Source organism: Chrysemys picta, chromosome 2, assembly GCF_011386835.1.
Source record: "Chrysemys picta bellii isolate R12L10 chromosome 2, ASM1138683v2, whole genome shotgun sequence".
Taxonomy (NCBI): Eukaryota; Metazoa; Chordata; order Testudines; family Emydidae; genus Chrysemys; species Chrysemys picta.
This window is the reverse complement of record NC_088792.1, coordinates 190,938,172-190,962,702: the sequence shown is the minus strand read 5'-3', so window position 1 is coordinate 190,962,702 and position 24,531 is coordinate 190,938,172. Positions and strand designations below refer to the sequence as shown.

The 24,531-nt window shown below is 45.4% G+C and overlaps 1 protein-coding gene across 17 annotated transcripts in view; it reads left to right on the top strand.

Moving 5' to 3' along the window:
• ZNF236 (zinc finger protein 236) overlaps positions 1-24,531 on the top strand; it is a 251,431-nt gene that overhangs the window by 2,320 nt on the left and 224,580 nt on the right. For all 17 annotated transcript variants that reach the window (XM_065585139.1, XM_065585137.1, XM_065585143.1 and 14 more), the window contains exons 2-3: positions 15,605-15,747; positions 17,727-17,891. In XM_065585139.1, coding sequence (XP_065441211.1) covers positions 15,605-15,747; positions 17,727-17,891 — 308 coding nt within the window. The remainder of the gene's footprint in view (positions 1-15,604; positions 15,748-17,726; positions 17,892-24,531) is intronic.

The following is a 24,531-nucleotide window of genomic DNA, read 5'->3' as shown; positions in this document are numbered from 1 at the left end:
CAGTATAGAAAAATCAAACAATGTGATTGCCACAACAAGTTTCAGCCTGAAAACATTTTTAAGACCTTTTTTTCTAAAGAGATGATTTCTACTGTTTTTAAACTAAGTAATGCAAGAATAAAAAATGACACCCAAACAGTTTTGATTTTAATACAGATCAGCAGTCAATTTTGTAACCATTGCTTTTGGTGTTTTCAAAACAGAGTATTTATCTCTGTTTTCTGTGCATGTTCAGTAATAGCTTTTATATGGATTTGTATGAGTTTCAGTGCATGTACTTTATACGCTTAAAATGTATACACAAGGTTTTTGAATAATGGTAAGCTTATGATGCAAGATGACCAAAACAAAGACATTACTTAGGTATAATGTGATGTGCTGAGGACAGTTAACTACAGGTTGTTGTATATAGTTTATTTAAAAAAACAAACAAACAAAGTATATACCAGTATTCCTCAAGAAAAAGTTGTAACTGAAACTTAGCATTTTTAAAGTGTAAATTAAGCCTGGATGCTGGTATTAGCTGAGCTAATTGTTGGTTATTAGCAATTTTTTTGTCAAGAACCCATCCCATAGACTTTAATGTTAATTGGATTCATATATTAGCAACTGTCACACTGCTTATTGACAGGGTAGGCTGCAACTCAGAGAGTTGTAGGGAGAGGTACTGTGTAACTCCGAAGGCGCTCAGTACTACCTTCTCTGCTGCTCCCTTACCAGCCTTCAGCACCAAGACTTCAGCAGGAGTTCCTAATTACCTTCTGCATGAGTGGCAGGTCCCTGGCTGAGGGGCTTTCCCCCTTGGCTGTTTCAGGCATGGGCCTTTTGTTTGTTGGCAGCTTTCAGATAATAGCAAATTTTTGCTTGGCACCAGTAAGTTGCTAGTATGTGGCATCTACTGTATAACTGTGAATGAAGTATGGAATAACTGGCAGATTTATGCAGAGAAAAGGCAATTAACTAGAGCTTGTTAGAAAAATTGTGACAAAATATTTTTTCAATGGAATTTGATTACTGGAACGCCTTGCGTAACTCGAATTTTGTGTAAGTCGGAAAAATATACCCAACCATTACACAAAAAAACAAAACCAAAACTATTTCTAGCTTACAGAACTTTTCTGTAAGTGCGGATTTGCGTAACTCGGGTTTGCGTAACCCTGGGGGGCATCTGTAGTTGAAATTGGTTTGATTTTGATGGGACTCAGAAACCAGGTTTGATTTCAGTGAAGCTCTGAAAGAACCCAACGAGGTTTTCAGCCAACTTGTCTGTATGGCTCCTAAGAAGCCTGAGCTTTCGGAGTCTGCAGCTCTAGTGCAACCTGCAAGCAGATATCCCAGGGAGCTCAGGGCTTCTAGAGTATGTCTGACACCTGCGGCTGGCCAAGGCCAGCTGACTTGGGCTTGCGTGGCAGGGGCTGCAGTGCTGTTTAATTGTGGTGTAGATATTTGAGCTCAGGCTGCAGCCTGAGTTCTGGGACCCTCCCATCTTGTAGGGTCCTAGAGCCCAGGCTTTTGCCTGAGCCCAAATGTCTACATTGTAATTAAACAAGCCCTTATCCCGAGTCAGCTGGCATGGGCCAGCCACGGATTTTTAATTGCAGTATAATTATACACCTAGAGTCCAAGGCTCCAGGGAATCAGGGAGCTATGGGAGTCCCAGCTCCTTAGAGGCCTATAAGGTGGTCAGAACTGAGAGCCTGGAAGCCTGGTCTGAGCTGGCACCCCTAGGGCTTACAGGCTCACAGATCCTTGTTATACTCAGGGGTTCATGGGGGCACCAGATTCCAAGCTCTTAAGCTGTTTTCACTGTCTCTTTCAGCCCACCAGGTAGAATTTTGTTTAGAAAATATAAAAAAAAATAATCTGAATTTTTTTTTCCAAAATAAAGGGCTTTTATTTCGTAGAGATTTTTGAAAAAAAATTTTATTTCCAAATTGTATTTTTCTTTAATCTCAAAATGCTCTGCAGAACAGAATTGCTGTTCTTGGTCCAGCTCTACAAGTAATGAATCCATATTTTGATGTTGAGGCTGATTTGTACAGAAGAAACTGAACAGCGTGTATTACGATTCAGAACAACTATGCTTTTGATGTCCCTCCTTCATTGATCGCAAATAAACATCACAAACAGCAGATAGCTTTAGTTTTCCTGAAATTGGGACCGTGTATTCGTTACAGGCTTAGGGTATGATTTCCCCTTGGTTGAGTACACATCCTCATGCTAGTTCTCATCAGTTGTAGTGATAGGTTGGGCTTTTCCCTGACCTACTTCCCTGCTAGGCTGTGGCATCTCCAGGGAGAGCAATATGCTTGACTGGCTCTAATCCAAGAGAAGGACCTGGAAAAAGTGCCTATAGCGGGGCTGGGATCTAAAGGCTGCCACAGGACCTGCTGCCATAATAGCAGGCGCAAGTAAAATGTACTTTGTTGCGGGTCGGATTGGGTGGGCAAAAAAAACAGATTGCGGTAATTTGCGGGAAAATACTAAATCTCTTTCTCATAAACAGAATTTCATTAATGTAAAGCAAATTTTTCTTTTTAAATAAAGGTTTTAATACTTAAATCTAAGAGATAAATAGAGATTTGATGTCTATTATAATAGGAGCTAAAGGATTTTTTTTTACATGATACAAGCAAGATTTGTTTTATTTTTTAATGATAAAAATTGCATCTGAATTCTGTTTGTTTATAATATTAACCAACTTTTATTTTTTTAGTAGCATAGGGGAATCTGTCTCTTGTGGGATTTGCCAGATCTAAGGTTTTTTTTGTGGGTGGGAGTGGTATAAAAATGCAAGAAACAATATGGGAGTGGGTATTGCGGGATGGGAGCAGGATTAAAAAAATAGTTCCACGCAGGGCTCTACCTGCATTCTTCCACTTTGCCAGCTAGGAAGGGGAAAATAAGGAGAAGCTGAGGTCCAACAATGAGTTACATACCCTTGACTCTTTGTCCTAGTTCATATGTCAGAATGAAGAGTGCAGCATAGTTGGCCGCTTCTGATGTACTCTGTAAATTGTGTTTTAACTCACCTTGAACAAAGTGTATCATTTGTGGAAGCAGAGATATTCTCTGACACATTATAGTATGTTAACTACAGTAAAACCTCATTTCACAAGGATCTCTTGGGTTGGAGGAGATGGAAATGCCTGAAGTTTCTTATAAAAAAAAAAAAGTGTAATAACTTTCACTGATACGTACTGGATTATATACAGACATTTTGAATTAAAGAATTTCTTAAATTAAGGCGTCTGTCATTTTGTAGCGCTTTTATTTAAAAGAAACAATTTTGTCGTGTAATGAATGCAGGAGTAAATTGCTTTGAAATTGAATAAGTGTCACATTTACTAGTCAGAGTTAGATACAAAATAGAAGGAAAGAGGTCTCAGCTATGATGTTCTCTGCAAAATCTTGGAAGGCTGTTGGGAGCTCTTCCAGGTTGCCGCCCCTAGACCTTGTACAGGAGTTCCATAACCTCTGGCTCATAGTTATGTGGTAAACTTGAAGCTTCATCCCATGTTTTTTCTTTCTTTCTTTCTTTTTTCTGGAAGGAGAGAGTGTTTACATCATTTCCTAATGCTTGGAGATTACTCACCTATAGGCTTGGCAGGATTTGAATTACATTTATAGTTGTCAGTAAATGTTAATTTCACCTGACACAGAAATTGACAGAAACAAAATCCATCAATAGCAGTCAGAGAGCGCATCTTCTGCTGCACCTACAGAAATTGGCTATCCTGGGCCCTTGGCCACTCGAGGAAGCCCCTGCAACACCGTTGTCTCCAGCCTCCTGGCTGCACAGGGAGCTCTCTGCAGCCCTGCCATTGCAGCCTTCCTGACACGTTTATTGGTCGGGAGTGCAGGGGCCATCCCCTGCGGCTTGGGGCTCATGGTTCTTGTTGTGGTCCCAGCTGGGGGGGTCTCAGCTCCACCCAGCAAACACAGCCTTCCCGGCACATAGCACCTGCTGGGATCACGGCTCTCTGGCCCCACAGCGAACTCCTTGTGCTCCACTGTCATTAGCCTGCAGCCACGCAGGCAGTCCCCTGCAGCCTTGCTGTGAAACTGAAAATTGAAATTGCTAAAGTATCAAAGTTAAAGATAAAAATCAATATCTGTCAAAATTCTAAAAAAAAAGAATTCTGCGAAGCCTGGTCATATGAAATGGGGGGGTGCACATCTATACTTTACCATGTCCTTGAGACTTATGTTTGCTTCACACGTAGGGGGGAAGAAGATGCTGTCTCTACTGCTTTACTCTATCTCCAGCCTCATTTTTTTTGGGTCTTCCTCTATAAATAGGTTCCCCCTCCCTTCTACTACTCTTAGCTTTCCCTAAACAACTGCAGCATCATTCATTGCTGCCTGCAATCTCTGAATAGCAGAAGAGAAACTGACAAGACACTTGTTTGTTTCACTTTGTTGAGTAAATGCTATAATTAAAACGAGGTATTGAAGCTGTCTGCATATTCGGAAAGGATTTTTTGGATCAGTTTACATTGTATATACATTAAAAAGATTATATTTACAGAGATTTAGGCTAGAAACTTTTTTTAAATAAAAGCTTAAATTCTACAAAAATTGGTTGGTTGGGGGTGGTGCCAATAAAAACTAGACAAAACTAGTGATATTTTTTTCTAGTTCAGGCAGCAGTTTCTTCTTTTCAAAAGAAACTGAAGGTCTGATTCTATGAGGTGGTGAGGGTCCTCAACTCACACAATTACATCTGAATTATACAGTAGTTATTGAAAAGAGCAGTTACTTAATTTATAGTATCTGTGGTTCTCTGAGATATAGATCCCTGTGATGTTCCAAGCTACTGTGCTGGGGTGCCACATTTTCACTATTAGTGTCCCTAGGACTTCAAGAGCAGAGCCACCCTAACTGTCACTCAGTTCCTTCTCTACCCAGAATCCAAGCTGTAGGGAAAGAGGGAGAGTCATAGGATCCATGTATTCAGGCATCTCAAAGAGCCACAGTTACTATAAAGTACCGTAAGTAACCGCTCTTTCTTCTTTGAATACTGCACATGTGGATCCTACTCATAATTACCTTAAATAGAGTTGGGATCCAGGAGTTATTCCAAAACAGACATTTGATCTAGAAGCATTCACTAACTCATAATGTGTTGTAAACATATGAGCTGAAGACATTATTAAGGGCACAAGAGCAAACTATCTGACTGCGTAGGAAGATAAGAAGTATTGCAACAGACCACCTTCGCTTAACCAGGAGATCTTCAATGATCTGAAACTCAAAAAAGAATCCTACAAAAAGTAGAAACTAGGTCAAATTACAGAGGATGAATATAAACAAATAACACAAGTATGTAGGCACAACATTAGAAAAGCTAAGGCACAAAACGAGATTAAACTAGCTAGAGATTAATGGGTAACAAGAAAACGTTCTACAAATACATTGGAAGCAAGAGGAAAACCCAGGGCAGGGTAGGTCTGTTACTCAAGGAGAGGGGGAAAACAATAACAGAAAATGTGGAAATGGCAGAAGTGCTAAATGACGTTTGTTTGTTTTCACTAAAAAGTTTAGTAGCAATTGGACATCTACCCTAATGAATGCCAGTGAAAATGAGGTAGGCTCAGAGGCTAAAATAGGGAAAGAACAGGTTAAAAATTACTTAAAACAAGTTAGAATAGTCAAGCAGCTGACTGAGGAGATATCTAAGCCATTAATGATTATCTTTGAAAAGTCGTGGAAGATGGGTGAGATTCCAAAGGACTGTAAAAGGGCAAATATAATGCCCATCTATAAAAAGGGGAATAAGGAGAACCTGGGGAATTACAGACTAGTCAGCCCTCCGCACTGGGCGGGTGCAGTAGGGCAAGCCACTGGTGCCCCAATCCCACTATGCCCCTGCCTCAACCAAGCTTCACAATCATCATTGGTGCGTACAGTATTAAATCGTTTAAAATTCTTTAAAACTTATATGATATATGTATATAATGTCTTTTGTCTGGCAAAAAAAAAAAATTTCCCTGGAACATAACCACCCCTATTTACATTAATTATTATGGAGAAATTGGATTTGCTTGATATCTTTTTGCTTAAAGTTGCATTTTTCAGGAACATAACCACAACATTAAGCGAGGAGTTACTGTATTAGCAGGAGTGTTGTAAGCAACACATAAGGTAATTCTTCTGCTCTACTTCACTCTGATTAGGCCTTAGCTGGGGTATTGTGTCCAGTTCTGGGTGCCACATTTCCAGAAAGGTGTGGACCAATTGGAGAAAGTCCAGTGAAGAGCAACAAACATGATTAAAGGTCTCGAAAACATAACCTATGAGGGAAGATTGGTTTTGTTTAGTCTGGAGAATAGAAGATTGAGAGGAGACATAAGTTTTCAAGTACATTAAAAGGTTGTTGCAAGGAGGAGGGAGAAAAATTGTTCTTGTTAACCTCTGAGGCTAGGACGAGAAGCAATAGGCTTAAATTGCAGCAAGAGCAGTTTAGCTTGGACATTAGGAAAAACTTCCTTACTGTCAGGGTGGTTAAGCGCTAGAATAAATTGCCTAGCAAGGTTCTAGAATCTCTGTTGTTGGAGATTTTTAAGAGCGAGTTAGACAAACACTTGTCAGGGATGGTCTAGATAATACTCTCCCTGCTTTAGTGCAGGGGACTTGACTAGAAGACCTCTTGAGGTCCCTTCCAGTCATATGATTCTATGAAGTCCCCATGCAAATCTCCAGTATTGGCGCTTGGCTTAGACATGCCATTGATGTCACTTGTGCTCTGGTAGAATGAGACTGGGCGTTTGAAGTGGGATTAATTTTATTAATACTATATGCAGTCCCAATACCCATTTTGAAAGTCTTTGAGATGAAATAGCCATTCCCTAATAGTTATTACCATAAGCAATAAAAAAAAAACTTGATGTCTTAAAAAGATACTTAGTTTTATCCAGATCGTATAACAGTCTTTTAATATCCAAAGTATGAGTGACTGAGACATGGGTAGTCAGACCTAATGGTTGGCGCAGGAGTCAATAGCTAGAAATGAGAATCAAGGGTGAGAGCCAGAGTCAGAAGTCAGAAATTAGAGCTGACGGTCAGAACCAGGTTACCTTGAGTGAGAAAAGGCAGGAGCAGAGCTCTGAATCGGCGGCAGGTGCTGGAGGTATTGCAGCATGGATGAATGCTTTGAGCAGCTGCCAGAGTGCTGCTACTGTTGGGCTTGTCTGCTGACTCATTGAACCAATCAGGCAGCTGCACTTGCTAGGTTGCCCGGAGCCTGGCTCTGTTGCAGCCCCTGAATCCTGAGAGTATTCTCTCCCTCTCCCCCCCCCCCCCCCCCCGGCACCAACTAGGAGCCTAGTTTACCGGGATACTCTTGCAATAGGTCCAGGGTGTGGATATTCTCTACTGGTTCCCAAGACTGCTTGTCCGGTCCATAGCCTTCCTAGTATACCAAGAACTGGAGTCTTCCCCTAACTTGCCAAGTGTCAAGGATTTGATGGGCCAACTGGATTGTTAGGGGTGGCAGGTTGGAGTTGTTTGGATATGGGTACTCGGTGTTGGCTTTAAAAGTGAGTTGTGAAAGATGGGATGGCTCCTCAAGGACTTGAGTAGAACTGAGTTCACCGGTTATAAAATCTTGAAGGGGCCCAGTATTGATACTCTAGTTTGGTGGCCCTATCTACGGTTCCGGGTAGAAAACCGCACCTTGTCCCCTGTGGCCAGATTGGGAGCAGTCTGACTGTCTTGGTTTGTATTGTGTTTATAGCTTTGGCAGAGTGCAAATGTTCCTTGAGCTACGTCTGTGGCAGCTGGTAATGGGGAACTCATGCGCAGATCTGGGTGGAAATGGAGGTGAAGAGCTTTCAAAGAAATGGGCTATGCTGGGTCAAAGTGTGGATTGCATTATTATATGCGAATTTGGCATAGCACAGCCACAGCAGAGGAAGCTAGTTATCCTGCCGGTAATTCTAAAAGTAGCGAAGATAGTGCTCCAAGATTTGATTGACCCTTTCTGTTTGCTTATTTGCTCATTAATGTGTAGGTGATAGGTGGGCTTGATGCCCAGGAGGCTGAGAAATTCCCACCAGTTTTGAGAGATGAACTGGGGACCTCGGTTCAATTCAATGCCTGTCACTGGAAGTAGAAGATATTTTCCCAGAAGAGTTGAGCCATCTGCCATGCAGTAGAAACAGTACAGGATGCCGTCTTTATTAGGAGGTTGATGATAACCAGGATTGCTGTGTGTCCCTGGGAGTGTAGCACTTATTCAGTGAGGCCCTTGAGATAGTAGACCTAGGCTGTAGTAGACCTAGGCATGGGCAGAAGCTGGAGGAGATCTCAGGGTTTTGACTGTGGGATATTGGTATGGGTGCAGAGGTCAGAGGATCTTTATATGATCCTTGATGTAAACTCGTAGACCTGGCCACCAGAAACTCCTGGAGATTAGATTCCAAGTCTTGAATTGGCCAAAATGGCCCTGAAGCAATGAATCGTGGTATTGTGTCAATACCTGAAGACTAAGTTGTTCCTCTGGAACATAAATAAGAACCCTTGTGATAGGAGGCCATTCTGGCATTGGGACTTGGAGTTGGTTCGGATACCCACATTGTTTAGGATCTGGTGGATCTGAGCTGCAAATAGGTTGTCGGGGAGCATGGAACAAATGGAGGGCAACAGATTGTCGTCAGTTGTCCTGATGATGACATTGGACGTCTTGAGCATGGTGGTAGAGGGCTCTTTGCCAACTTCAAGATAATCATCTGTTTCCCATTTTTTGTCTCCAGGCAATAGGTTACAAGAAAGTTGAAGTGAGCAAAGAAGAGGGACCAGTGGGTCTGGCATTGGTTAAGGCATAAAGTAATCCATTAGGTATTGCAGGTTCTTCTGGTCCCTTGGGACTTGGATCAAGAATTGGACTCCTTATAGGAGATAGCACTACTCCTTGAGAGCTGCCTTGATCACATGTAGCTCCTTGTCCCAGATATTATATATTTTCCTGCTGGGGTTAGTTTTTGAGAATAAAAAGAATGGACGGAGGGAGGGGAGGCGAGGCGAGGCAGGGGTCGCATGTTGAGATAACATTGCACATGTGGCAAATCGACCTTGATTGTAAATGATTTAGTGGGGTCTGGGTGAATCAGGATGAGTGCTGAGGTAAATGTTTTCTTCAGTTGATCAAAGGGTGACTGAGTCTCTGTGGATCAAGCAAACCAGACTCCCTTTTATAGGAGCACTGTTATGGTTGCAACCAGACCAGACAGACCTTTAATAAATCACCTGTAGAAATTTGCCAATCTTAGGACTCGCTATACCCTGCATATATCCATGGGTGTGGCCTAGTCGTGGGTGCATGATGAGTCCCTTGAGTGAATCAATAAATCCCAAGAATTTCACTCTGTCCTTATCAATCTTCCATTTCTCGAGCATCATGTAGAGTTAGTTTTGGTGGAGTCTCTCCAAGACAGTGTACACATAATGATTGTGGAGGTCCTGACTTTTGGAGAAAATGAGCATGTCCAGGTAAATGATGACAAACTGGTCCAGCATATCCCTAAAGATGTCATTTGTGAATTTCTGGAAGGTCACTGGGGCATTACACAACTCAAATGGCATGACCAAATACTTGAAATACTAGTGCTTTAGTCTATAATTAGATTCACTAAACCAGTAGCGAAAGAGCTTCTGTAGCATTATATTAGTTAACAAGAAGCCAAGCACAGTCCCCATTAGGCATTCCAGCCCTTGGTTCCCATCCAGAAAAATAGGTCTTGTACAGTGAGAGGTTACTGAAAACCCAGTTCCCCAGACATTAATTTCTACTAATCCTAAAGGATCAGACACTTACCCCCATGTCAATATATATTTCATCTCACCCAAATATCAAGTTGTCACCCAATCCTTAGTAAACTAAGAATTTATTAATAAAAGAAAAAAATGCTAAAGGATCATACTTGTAAAGTCCTTAGATCAGTTTTGTAGCAGTGATGGAATAGTTTGGTGGCTTGCAAAAGTCTGGTAACTTCCAAAAGATTGGAAGGTTCTTAGTCCATTGTTCAAAATACTCCTTTTAGTTGTAAATCCACAGTCCAGAAAATTGGAGCAGGAATGAGGCAAAATGGAGATGTCTTTTGTATCCTCTACCATCTGCATGGAAATTTACTGTCCCAAACAAAGCCCACAGCCCCGTGTATGGAAAGTTACTGATGAACTCCAAGGTTACGTGTCCACATTGCATGCCCTTACATGTTTTGCTTGCAGTTTTAGGCGTACTTAGGAAGAGCTGTCTGGAAAATTGATTCTTCTTATTAGCCCATCAAGCTTGAATTGCTCCTGGGGGAATTATGTGCCACTATGCATGCGCAGAATTCATGTCCAGCACAGAATTTTTTCTGCCTTTTGCCCACCATAGGCCATTGTGGCACCAGAACAGCCAGCAGAAAACTGCGTTCATCACAGCATCCTGCCCGCACAGCCAGGTTAGGAGGTACGGATATGTGGGGGGAGCAGACAGAGGGGGTCACATAGAGCTGCTGGGGATTCACAGACTGGGGTTCAGAAGGGCTAGTGGGGAGGACAGAGAAGGATTCAACCTGTGCCAGTTCATCTTTAATTTCACCATTTAAGTTGAGCAGGAAATGATAGTGCTGAGTGTCTACTACCAAGTGTCAGAAGTCTACTGCATATTTAGCAACTGGCTGATGTCCCTGTGGCAACACCCAAATTGTGGTTTTGGCTGTGCTCTCGCAGCATAAAAGATTACCACCATAACTTGAATGAAGACCTCATATTGTCCCAAAAGGGGGCTTGATTTTTCCAGGAGCAGAGACTCACAAACCAGGGCCTTCCCATTAAGCAGGCTGACAGTCCCACTTGGGCTTGGTTAGTGGAGTACGACTGGACACAGCAGAAATAAGAGCTGATGCTGACTTAGGAACCCACAGATATTGTCATGCTTGCCATTGAACTTGTCAGGTAGGAGAAACTTGGGCTCATGGGGCATGGGAGTTGGCACTAAAGGTGGCACGACTTGAGCTTGCAGGACTGCATTCTATGCCAATAGGGCAGTTACCTGGGCCTGCAAAGTCTGTAGGTGTCTGCTATCTCTGTCAGAAAGATATTGGTGCTGAGGGTCAGAACCGTGTTACCTGGAGTGAATCAAGGCTGGGTGCAAGACAGGGGCAAGGCTGGGAACAAGCACACACAGGAGCTATAACAGCCGTGGACAAATGCTTTGAGAAGCTGCTGCTGGTCTTGAGAGCCAGCCTGCTGGCTCATCTAACCAATCAGTGTAGCCAACCAGGCTGCCTATTGTAAACCAGCTGTCAGTGTTAGGCTACCTGGAGCCGGGCGTAGCGTTGACCGATTCCGCACGCTCTCAGAACCGGCTCGTTGTGGGGGTCCCACGAGCGCAGGGGTCCCATGATCAGGGCGTGTATCTGGACCTCGTAGCCCTGGGCTCTCACGGTCTCGGCCAGCGGGGTGTACTTCGACGTCTTCCGTGCTTGGGCCTCATGGAGGGCCGTCGACCGGTTTTGAAAAGGCACCGTAACGTCTACGATGAGGACCACCTTCTTCTCTGCGTCCGTCATGACGAAGTCGGGTCGCATTCTGCTGTCTGTCCCGGGGATGGCGGAGTCGAGGATGATCTTCCCCAGGGACGGCGGGATGGCTTTCACCAGCCTGTTCTGGATGGCATTGTGGCGGTACCGCCAGGCTCCGGAGTGCTGTTTGTATCCACACAGGACGTGGGGCAGGGTCTCGTTTGCATAGCCTCACTTCCTGCAGCGCTTGTCTCAGTTGCCATGGTGGATGGCTCCGTTGAGGGGAACACAGTTGAGTCGGCCCCTGTGGACGAACCACCAGTCAGCGAACCTGGTGAAGCTGCCCCCGGGATGGTGTCCTTCAGGATCTTTTCCAGCATAGCTCTGGCGGTCGGGGTGACGATGGTGTGGTCCGGAGTCTTTAAGCATGGTACCAGTATTCCCAGCTCCCGGTGCTCCTCGCACCACTTCCAGCAGCAGCCGATCCTCTTACCCAGGCATCTCGCAGGACCAGAGAGAGGATAGGTCTCCCCCTCTCGCCCAAACTCAGCCTCCAGGAAGCTGCTGAGGTAAGTGGCGATGTCCTGCTCGGAGGGGGCCCTGGCGGTGCGTTTCCTGACCACGGCCCGTACGGCTTCCTGCGCGATGCTCCTCAACGTCGGGTCCGGGCATATCAGGAGGCGGAAGGAGTGGGTCATCACCGCCATGTCGCACAGGTCACCCATCTGAGGTACGTTGGCGCCGCCCTGGCTGTGGGAAATGTAGATGTCTGTGCTGGCCCTCTGGGGAAGGTAGAGCCACTTCTTCACCAGCTGCCTGATGGTGTTGTCGGCCTTGTTCAGGGGCACCTTGGCTACGGCCGATCCCCTGAGGACAAAGGAGATGCGGGGGATCAGGAAGGTATTGAGGGCGTTGATCTTTTGCCAGGGGGCGAGCAGGGAGGAGTCGATTTGGGCCGTGTCTCGCAGGATCTCCGCGATAGTGTCTTCGTGGGTCTGTCGGACGCAGACTCCTGTGGGTGTGCTGAGATGTTGGTATACCTCTCCCTCTATGATTGTATTACAGAGCTTCAGCTTTGTCAAAATGTAAAGGAAGAGTAAATTTACTAGTATGCATTCATATCCTTTCAGTTACTTGGAACCTCTAGCTAGTCCAAACTGCTTCATAGTGGAATTGAAATAGCGAGAGAATATTACACTTTTAATCTTCACTAGCTGCCCAGTCCTCTTCTGAGTGAAATTCTTGGTGTTGATTACCATCTGCAAATGGTGGGAGAGGAAGCTGGAGAGCAGAGTGGCCCAGAAGCTGCTGCACTTAACTGCTAGATAGACAGGAGGGCAAGAATAAGTCTGTGAGTAGATGGTTGTGTATTTGGGTGGGGTGTATGTGCATGTAATTGAACGTATTTGTGGATTTGGTTGGTAGGTGAGAGAGGAAGACAAAGTAGGGAGATAAATACAAGTATGTGACTGGTCCTTGGGGAGCATGTGCTTTGGAGGGGTGGGAGAAGTATGAAGAGACTGCTGACTTTACTTATTATTTCTTCGTGAGAATGAAAAAAATTAAAAACAGAATTTTGCCTACAAAAAGTCTTGTTAGAATAACATTTGGCTTCATTATTGTTTCTGGTTCTAACAGCACTTTGAATCCTCATATTGAATTCTGGAAGTAATTTTAGTACATTTCTATATAAATAACTGTATAATGGTCGATATATGCATGCAGAAAACACTGCTGAAATTTAAAAAATGATTTTGCATAATTTGGCTATCTTATTATTTTCTCTCCCCTCTCATCCATGTATCTAACTAGAATTTACAAGGACTAGTTGAGTAGTGACTGATCTTTGTATGCCACTTGAATAAGTGTGCTATCCCAAGTACAATAAGATAAAAGTCCCTTGTAATTGGAGCTGTGCTGCTAGGTTTTTTAAGAATTTTGACCACTTCAGGAAAGGAAAGAGTTCTTGTTACTGGTAATGTTCACAAGCTACAGAGAATTTCTACAGCACTGGATGAATCTGTAAGTGAAAGTATGCAATAGGTTTAAATTTATAGAGGCTAGATTTATTTGTCATATCTAGACAGACTCTTTTCCTCCTAGTTATAACACAATTATGTGAAGCAGAAATTAATCAAAGGCTTTTGTTTTCCACTCTTCCTATTACTCTGCATATATAAATAATTTGTTTAGTGCTTATCTCCAGTGCTTCAGCACCATTCTGATGTGGCAAAGCAAGTGCAAAGAGATGAGTCCTCATTTTTCTTCTGGAGATGGTTATGTCTGAGCTCCTTCTGATTTCTCATTGGATTGTATTCACAGTCAAGGTTTTACTGCTGAAAAACCCTGTCCCATAGACTTTTACCATGGCCTCCCTCAGCTGCAACCTTTTCAGAGGATTGTGACTGTTGTGAGGGTCCTGGAATTTAAAAATATTTTTTAAAGTAACCAGGACCGTTGGGGCTGCTTTGATTAGGACTAGAACCTTTAAGTGAATCAGTAATGGGCGAGTGTTGACTAGACTGATGTACAGCTCTTGTTGGTTCCTATGTCACAAGAAGTTCTGGCTTCTCTGAATGCCCCTTTACAAGTCCCTTTATTTTACCCCCTCCGCCCAGCCCCACAAAAAAAAAAAAAAAGGCACGAGGGGGGGAGAAGGAGGAGAAAAAGTCCTAACCTGTTAGTCTTTCTTGTCTCTTAGCTTAGTGATTACTTCTCATGTGTTGTCAGCTGCTAGGGACAGGAGAGGATCAGAAGCAGTAGCTTTATTTCATCGGAGAAGGGGAGCTACCACTTCATCCCTCATCCCATGCTTTTGTAACTAGTAATAGCAATTTTTCCTCTTCATTTCTTTGCCATCATTGACACACTTCGTTCTGTTTTGATAGGAAGAGAAGTGGTGTATTTACAAAAATCTGGTCCTGAAGAAAGTGTGCTCTAGTAGTACATCATGAGTCTAGTGTTCAGTATGTTGTTTGTAAATAAAACTTTGAAGGATCTTAAACCAGATGCTTTTTAAAAACTTGCTACTAAGTTTTTTCCATTGAATTTTTCAAAAACAAACAACATAATATTTATAGTCATGTAATGTCTCCCAAAATTTAAATATTTAAATTTCCTTAGAGCTGAGATTTCCATTTTCTGGATAATTTGGTAAAACGAATTTGAAGAACAGTTTACCTACAAAGCAAGATTCAATAATACTCCAACCATTTTCTGCAACAGGATCTATAAACCTCGAACTATATTTCAGGGTTTTTCTATCACTTTATGAATTTTCACAGCAAGAAAGGTGAACGGGGTCTTAATTGGATTGGCCTATAAAAAGTGTTACTTCTCTTTTGACTGTAAGTGCAAGAACACTCTGATGGATTGCATGTCTCTTGACCATCTTGAACAATCAGTATTGGCTACACAACTCTCAAGGTGTGACTGGTGAAATGGAGAGATTGCAGTGGCCATATTTGGGGGAGAGGAGGTGCCATATATATAAAAATTCAGTAGTGTTGTAATCATATCTGAGGATTTTACATTTGTGGCTTTTGTTTTTGGTTTATTTTTATTGATGCTTGTTTAGGGAGAGTGAAGGTTCATTGTACAGCCACCTACGTGCACATTTACAAATGGCATTGTACATTCAGGACTGCTAACTGTATGGTCTAAAATGGTCACCCAAAACCATTTTTTTTAAAGTAAATATGTTCACTATAACAGAGATTGGAGGGGAAATTTTTTCATTTGACAGCTTTTTGCAAGTCTTTTGGTCTGTCCCCTGTTTCTGTGGGCCTTTTATACAGAAGCAAGAAGGGGGAGAGAATCAATTTTAAAAATAAAGGGAAAAGTATGGCCATAAAGGTACAAATTGATAGGGAGATAAAACATTTGGAATGGTGATTAATATCTGGGTCATCTGAAGCAGGAATATACTCCTTCCTGTTCCTGAGATCTTGCAAATCCGGTTCAGTCAGAATCTTGTGAAAGTTTCCATGGGTCTTCGCCACTTCAGAGCACACTTTTTTTTTTTTAATCAAATCTAATTTAAAAATTGAAAATATAACTTTGTACAAAAGTGTTTAATGCTTATTTTGCAGATGGTGTTCTGACACTGAATACAGAGAACAGTAATTGTTCCTACCAAGTACCAAGCTTCCATAAGTGTGAGATCTGTTTGCTATCTTTTTCAAAAGTGACACAGTTCCAGCGCCACATGAGGGATCATGAGAGAAATGATAAGGTATGTATTTCAGTAAATCTAGATAAAAATCTAAAATATATGAATACATCAAAAGTTAAATCCAGCATTTTAATAGGTGAGGTTGAAGACACATTTAACTGTGTTCAGTAGTGGTGCTGATAGCCAAACTTTGCAGTTTAGTTGGTCAAAACTTTTTCACTACTCCCTGAACACACGTGCGGTCTGTAAGGAATGAAAGAAACCTTGCATTGGATAACATTTCAGATATGATCTTATCCCCAGCTGAAGCAGTTTTTGCTTAGGTATCCACAGATAGTCAATTGTCTCTGTAAAGTATATAGGTGGGCTAAAGAAACTGGCAAAAAGATTTTTTTTTCTTCAAGATTTTAGATAGTAAACTGACTACTCTTTATCAACAGTAGGGAAATTTGTTTGACTTATTTAATTGGCAAAATTTTGTACCCAACTGATTTATTAGAATTAACTTTCCCTTATGTAAACTATCTTCTTCTCTTTTCTTTTTTCCCCTTAAAGAATTAATTTGATTAAAGGAAACAGCAAAATCCTGCATGAAATGGTAACCAAAGTAGTTATCACTTCAACTGCTTCTAAACCAGGTGGATGAAGTGGGTTTTAGCCCACAAAAGCTTATGCTCAAATAAATGTTAGTCTTCAAGGTGCCACAAATATTCCTCATTCTTCTTGTGGGTTAAGGCACTGTATTAAGATTTAGGAAGTCTGGGTTAATTCTAGGCCCTGACGTAGATTTCCTGTGTAAGTTTTTAAGCAGTTTTATTTAATTGCTGTACCTTGGTTTTAAATTTGTAAAACGGGAATAATCCTTTCCTACTTCATGTTGGGAGGACCGATTCATTAATATTTGTCTTGTGGTGAGGAAGATATAAATTAACTGTCTTTTTGAGATAAATTATTACTCAAGAATTTTCAAATCTCAGGAAATCAACCCACTTGTGCTGAGAGAGCATTTGTATCATAAAAAAATTGATAATGTCTTAACTTCAAATTCTATACTTAAAAATAATCTGTGGTTAATTTGGAAATTATCTGTTCACTCGAATGAAGAAAAGGAGCAATGTTTCTGAACAAAATGCAAGGAAAGATCAATTTTAAGAATGAAAAATGATTGCGTACAACAGGGGTGGCCAACCTGTGGCTCCGGGGCTACATGTGGCGCTTCAGAAGTTAATATGCTGCTCCTTGTATAGGCACTGACTCCAGGGCTGGAGCTACGGGTGCCAACTTTCCAATGTGCCGGGGGGTGCTCACTGCTCAGCCCTTGGCTCTGCACAGGCCCTGCCCTCACTCCACCCCTTCCTGCCCCCTCCCCTGAGCCTGCCATGCCCTCGCTCCTCCTCCCTACCCCCCAGTGCCTCCTGCAAGATACAAAACAGCTGATTGGGAGGTGCGGGGAGGGAGGGGGAGGCGCTGATCGGCGGGGCTGCCAGTGGGTGGGAGGTGCTAGGAATGGGGGTGGGGGGAGTTGATAGGGGGGCTGCTGACGTATTACTATGGCTCTTTGGCAATGTACATTGGTAAATTCTGGTTCCTTTCCAGGCTCAGGTTGGCCCCTGGTGTACAAAATTGTAGAGTAGCACGGTTAACCTTGGAATAAGCAAGATAGTAATTCTCTTAAATGCTCTCTGCTTTTCTGGTCAGATGGTTGGTTGAGCCCAGAAGAGGAGTTCAGGATTATGTACATTTTAGAAAGAGATTTAGTTTTTGTCTCCACTCTTCTCTCTTGCCAGTCCCTTCCTACCCCCAAATCAAATGGAATTATGAAAAATTGGGGAGTCAGAATTTCTGTTGAGTATTTTAGGTCATGGGACCATGAGAGAGAATAATCAGGAGGATTCTCCTGTGTCATTATTGTAGATAGGTTCTTGAATTGCCTGTTTTTTGTTTTAATTATTATGTGGATTTTTTTTAGTTTATATTATAGTCTATATCTGTGAGAAGATTAGACCTAATATATTTATGTTAATCTTGTTTCCCCAAAGCCTCATCGGTGCGACCAGTGTCCAATGTCATTTAATGTTGAGTTCAACCTGACACTTCATAAATGTACTCACAATGGGGAAGATCCTACATGTCCTGTGTGTAACAAGAAATTCTCCAGAGTGGCTAGTCTCAAAGCTCATATTATGCTACATGAGAAAGAAGAGGTAATACTTAACCTAATTTTTAATTTTTGAAAGAATGTGATATGAATGTTACACTCAAGAAATTAAGCTTGTTCTTTTGCACAGAAGGGTGAGTAAATGAGGCAGAGCTATAACGTTCATAATGGAGAACATAAACAATTTAATAATATTAGCTAGAAATGGACATACCTGATATACACTAACTGCCTCAAGTGAATCCCTGCATATTTGGTAAATAGGTTACTGAGAGTCAAGGGCAGTAACAAGAAAATAAATATTTATCTTTTGTAAAATCATGTTATCTGAAAGCGGGATCAATCATATTTACTTGAAAGTGTTTTTGATGAGAACGAAATAACATTTCAAGACTCGTATCTATTTAATCTTCTATGCTATTTATATCATCTAGTTTCAAAAATTTGATATTGAAGAAACCTAAATTTTCTTTGTTTCAAATTTCAAAAATACCTCATCTCACCTGTGGAACTCAGTCCCTTAGCAGTGTAGAGTTTGGAACCTTCTAGAATAGCAGTGCCCACTGGGTCTGCATGCATCTTCCCTAGTGGATGCCTTTCCCTAGAGGATAGCTTCATAGCAATCTAGAGATTCATTTTGTAAAATCTGCCGGAGGAGGATGGATTCTATCACTTATGAACTTGAACTAAAATTTAGGAACTAGAAAAAGATGTGCTATCCACTGAGAATTTAAGATCTTCTCTGCACTGTTATGTTTAATTCTGCTTTTGTTTCCTCGGTTCTAGCCTAGTCCTGTGCTCCATTTATAGTTTTGGCACCAATTTAGCCAGTTGTGGACTTTCTGAAATGTTAGGTTCTTCTTCGAGTGATTGTTCATGTGCATTCCAAGCAGGTGTGTGCGTGCCGCGTGCATGCCAGCCAGAAGATTTTACCATAGCAGCGTCCGTAAGGTCGGCTCCAGCACCCCCTGGAGTGGCGCCTTTATGGCTGACCCTACAGACCATAGGGGCCAGCCGACCCCCCAGCGCCTCAGTTCCTTCTTACCGCCGATGACGGCTGGCTGGAACTTCTCTTGCTCTTTAGCAATCATGGCAGTGTTCTATAGTTTTTGTACATAGTTTATTAGTTAGTGGTTAGTGTTAGATAGTTAGGAATCAGTTGGGGGGTTTTTCCCCAACTTTTCGTCGCCCCACTGGGGCATGCCCGGGTCCCCAGGGTTCAAACTCTGCCAGGACTGCGGGAAATTTATGCCGAAAAGTGATCTGCACTCTTTGTGCTTACGGTGCCTCGGGGAGGCCCATCAAAGGGACAGGTGTCCTATGTGCAGGGCTTTTCGCCCCAGGACTCTCAAGGATAGAGAGCAGAGACTTAAAGTCCTCCTAATGGAGGCGGCACTCTGGCCGCAATCGGATCCCGGACCTTCGGAGCCGGCACCCAGCACTTCATCCTCGGTGCGCAGTGCCCCGGCACCGGAGATAGGTCGTGAGGCCAAGGCCCCAAAACCTCAGCACCGGAGAGGGTCGGCGCATAAGAAATCGTCTTCGACAAGACGCCACTCCCTTTCGCCGGTGCCGGCTAAAAAGAACAGGCCGCTGACCGAACAATCTCCCCACCGGGACTCTAAAGGTCGGGCGCAGCCCACGATTGTTACGGGGCAACCCGCACCGCAGACCCATCCGGCCATCCCGTTGACTCCCGCCCCGGAGAGGGCAAGGTCGAGTCTGGAATGGCATAGATCCCCGGACTTGATGGAGGAGGTCCGTCTCCCATCGACGCCTGAGGCGTTCGAGGCAGCCTCAGACCTCTTGAACCTTCCGGTGCCGGCGTCGCTGCACCGGTGCAGAGATCCGGCTGCCGCCGGGCCCCAGCATCACTCTAGGGGTAAACCGGTGATGCGCTCACCACACTCTCCACGCGGTGTCACGGTAGCGGCACCGGTGCGAGCACCCCAGCCGGTGACTGTGGGTACCACTCCTCCGATGTCCTCCTATTCAGACACTTCTGACTCGGAGGCGGACTCCTACCGTTCTAACAGATCGAGGAGCAGATCGTCCTCGCGTAGGAGTACCCAACCGTATCCGCCATGGTGGCATCAGCAGCAGGAGTGGCAACCACCTCCTCAGTGGCTGTTCTGGATGCCATGGGCCTACCATCAGTCAGTGGGTCAGGCGTACGGGCCCCGCTCACGAACCGCTTCCATCTCCTCAGCGTCTGTAGCACTGCCGCTAATGTCACCGCCACCGGCACCGCCGTCCGACAGGAGTGTGCCACATGGCATTACGGCACCCCCAGGTTAAACAACGCACCGACAGGGGCTTGGCTTCCTTCAGCGCAGGCAGCGCCCAGCACTCCTCGGTGTTCGGTGGCGACCCTGGTACCGGCCGCGGTGCCGCATCTTGAGCCCGCACCGGCCACGCAGCCGGAGTACCGTGTGCCGCAGGCCCTTACAGAGGGAGACGTGGTAGATGAAGGGCAGCTACTTGGGACATCTTCCTCTTCATCTCCGGATGAGGCAGTAGCGGGAACTTCGGCTGCTCCGGCTTTAGAGGATAATAAACTCCTCCAACAGCTCCTTACTCGAGTGGCCCAGAGCCTTTTGATAAAGACGGAACAGATCGAGGTGGACACCGATCCCGTAATTGATATCCTGACCCCGTCAGGCCTATCTAGGGTAGCCCTACCCCTCATAAAAACGATTGCGGACACAACCCGTACCTTGTGGCAAACTCCAGCCTCATTGGCCCCTACAGCCAAAAAAACTGAGAGGCGGTATTTTGTCCCAACCAAGTGCTATGAACATCTTTACACGCACCCCCTGCCGGACTTCCTAGTGGTGGATGCAGCCAACCAGAGGGAGCGACAAGGTTTTCAGGGACCCACTCCTAAAAATAGAGAGGCCAAAAAGTTGGACCTCTTCGGACGCAAGGTCTATTCAACGGGGGGCCTACAGTTGCGTATTGCCAATCAGCAGGCCATAGTGAGCCGGTATGGACACAACACGTGCTCGGCTTTGTCTAGGTTTGCGGACCTCCTCCCGCAAGATTCACGAACCGAGTTCTCGGCCCTTGTCGAGGAGGGCAGATTAATTACTCGAGCTTCCTTTCAGGCAGCCTTGGACGCAGCCGATTCGGCCTTGCGCACGCTGGCTACTGGTCTGGTCATGAGGCGCGGAGCCTGGCTTCAAGTTTCTGGCCTTCCTCATGAAGTTCAACAGACTATACAGGACTTACCCTTTGAAGGGCCCATGCTTTTCTCAGAAAAGAAAGACAAACAGCTCCATAGCCTAAAGGACTCGCAGACCACCCTGCGTTCTTTAGGCCTACGCACCCCTGTTACTCAGCGTAGGCAGTTTAGGCCGCCGCAGGCCCCATGTATGTATCAACCTCAAAATCGAGGTGATGCCGTGTGCAGAAGACCGCGGACTGGCAGGAGGAGGCAACAACAGCCCTTCGGCCAGTCTTCTACCCAACCAAGGCCTCCGCAGGGGCCTAGACCACCATTTTGAGGGTTCGGTGGAGGACGGCCTATCGGACAGATCTCTGGATCCTCCCAACCTTACCTTTTCATCACGTCTGTCCCCCTTCTGTCGTGCGTGGGCCCGGATCACGTTAGACGTTTGGGTGCTTCGCACGGTAGAGGAGGGATATTCTATCCAGTTTTCCTCCCTCCCGCCCCACCTGCCCCCTCCCTGTCCCTCTTCAGGGACTCCTCTCACGAGCAGCTTCTTCTTCAAGAAGTTCAGTCCCTCCTTACAGCAGGGGCAGTGGAGGAGGTGCCTCGAGAACTACGGGGCAAGGGCTTCTATTCTTGATATTTCCTAATACCGAAAGTGAAAGGGGGCCTCAGACTTATTCTGGACTTGCAGCGTCTCAACAAGTTTGTCAAGAAGCTCAAGTTCCGCATGGTCTCCCTGTCCTCCATCATTCCTTCCCTGGATTCAGGAGACTGGTATGCCGCCCTCGACTTAAAGGGTGCATACTTCCATATCGCGATAATCCCTCACCATAGGCGTTATGTCAGGTTTCTCGTCGGCAACATGCATCTACAGTTCACGGTTCTACCCTTCGGTCTATCAGCAGCCCGAAGGGTCTTTATGAAGTGCATGGCAGTCGTGGCAGCCTTCCTCCGCAGGCAAGGGATCCAGGTATTTCCTTACCTGGACGATTGGCTCATCAAGGGCAGGACTGAGGCTCAGGTGGTCTTCATCAGGCACACCTTCAGCTCCCTCGGCCTCTTACTCAATGAGGCCAAGTCCACTCTTTCTCCAACACAAAGAATCGAATTCATAGGAGCACTTCTGGACTCGACACAAGCCAGAGCATATCTCCCAGAGGCCAGATTCTGAACTTTGTCCAACATCATTCTCGGCCTCCAAGCTTACCCTACCACGACAGTAAGAAGCTGCCTCAAATTACTAGGGCACATGGCAGCATGTACCTATGTCGTCAGACACGCCAGGCTCAGACTCCGCCCTCTCCAATCTTGGTTGGCAGGGGTTTATCGGCCAGTCAGGGACTCCCTAGACTCAGTGCTGACGTTACCTCGTCCGGTGTTAGACTCCCTCCAATGGTGGCTCGACCCACGGGTGGTCTGCGCGAGGGTCCCTTTCCTCGAACCAGAGCCCTCCCTGACCCTGGTAACGGACGCGTCGGATCAGGGGTGGGGTGCACATCTGGGCCACCTCCGCACCCAAGGTCTTTGGGCGAGGGAAGATCTTTCATTGCACATCAATGTCAGGGAATTACGAGCAGTACGCCTCGCATGCATGGCATTCAAGTCCCAGCTCGCGGGCAAGTGCGTTTCTGTCCTCACAGACAATACTCCAACCATGTTGTATATCAACAAACAGGGTGGTGCTCGCTCCTCTCCCCTTTGCCAGGAGGCCCAGGCATTATGGGACTTTTGCGTACAGAACTTAATTCACCTGATAGCATCCTACCTCCCTGGCACGCACAATGCGCTCGTGGACACTCTCAGCCGCTCGTTCCAGGATCACGAGTGGTCTATCCGCTGGGATTTAGTTCTCTTAATTTTCCGACTCTGGGGTCATCCCCAGGTAGACTTGTTTGCTTCCAACGAGAACAGGAAGTGTCGTCAATTCTGCTCCCTCATGAGACGCAGTCAGGGATCCCTATCAGACGCGTTTCTCCTCTCTTGGGCAGACGGGCTGCTTTACGCCTTCCCCCCCGATTCCCTTGATTCACAAGGTGATCCTCAAGGCCTGCAGAGACCACGCTCGACTCATCCTCATAGCTCCTGTGTGGCCACGCCAGCATTGGTACGCATCTCTCCTACACATGTCTACGAGGGTTCCACTCAGGTTGCCCCTACTACCAGACTTGATCACGCAGGATCGCGGTCGCCTCCTTCACCTGAACCTGGAGTCGCTCCACCTTACAGCTTGGATGCTCCATGGCTAAACCCACTGGAGTTACAATGCTCCCATCAGGTCAGACAGATCCTGTTGGGCAGCAGGAAGCCCTCGACAAGGTCTATGTATTTGGCCAAGTGGAAGCGCTTCTCCTTCTGGATTACACAACGCAGTCAGTCCCCCTTGCTCGCCCCGATCCCTCTCATCTTGGACTATTTTCTACATCTGAGACACTGGGACTAACTCGGTCATCGATTCGAGTACACCTTGCTGCAATATCCGCATTCCACCCTGGGGAGGGGGGGACCTCAGTGTTTGCAAACCCACTTGTGGGACGATTCCTTAAGGGTCTTGACAGATTGTTCCCGCATATCTGTCAACCTGTCCCTGCTTGGGACCTCAATTTGGTCCTGTCTGTCCTCATGGGGCCCCCCATTCGAGCCGCTGGCTTCATGCTCGCTGTTTTACCTCTCATATAAGGTCGCGTTCTTGGTGGCTATCACCTCAGCACGGAGAGTATCGGAACTCAGAGCTCTGACATCCGAGCCTCCATACACCGTCTTCCACAAGGATAAGGATAAGGTCCAACTCAGGCCGCACCGTGTGTTCCTACCTAAGGTGGTTTCCCCTTTTCACATGGGTCAAGACATTTTTCTCCCTGTGTTTTATCCCAAACCGCATTCCTTCAGGAAGTCGACCCAACTTTTCGTCGCTGTGGCCGACAGTAGGAAGGGGCTCCCTGTCACGTCACAGAGGATCTCGGCTTGGGTCAGAACCTGCATCCAGGTGTGCTACAGTCGGGCCAGTGTACCAGCCCCGCCTATCACGGCCCACTCCACAAGAGCGCAGGCCTCTTCAGCTGCATTCCTGGCCCACATCCTAACACAGGAAATTTGTAGAGCGGCCACCTGGTCCTCGATCCACACCTTTACGGCTCACTACGCCATTACGCACCATGCTAGGGAGGATGCTGCATTTGGCCGCGCAGTCCTCCAGTCTGCAGTGACCTCCGACCCCACCACCTAGACTTGGGCTTGTGAGTTACCTGCTTGGAATGCACATGAACAATCACTCGAAGAAGAAGAAACGGTTACTCACCTTCTCGTAACTTTTGTTCTTCGAGATGTGTTGTTCATGTCCCTTCCAATACCCACCCTCCTACCCCTCTGTTGGAGTATTGGCAAGAAGGAACTGAGGCAGTGGGCGGTTGGCTGGCCCCTATATACAGCACCATAAAGGCGCCACTCCAGGGGGCGCCGGAGCCGACCCTACGGACGCTGCTATGGTAAAATCTTCCGGCTGGTGTGCACGTGG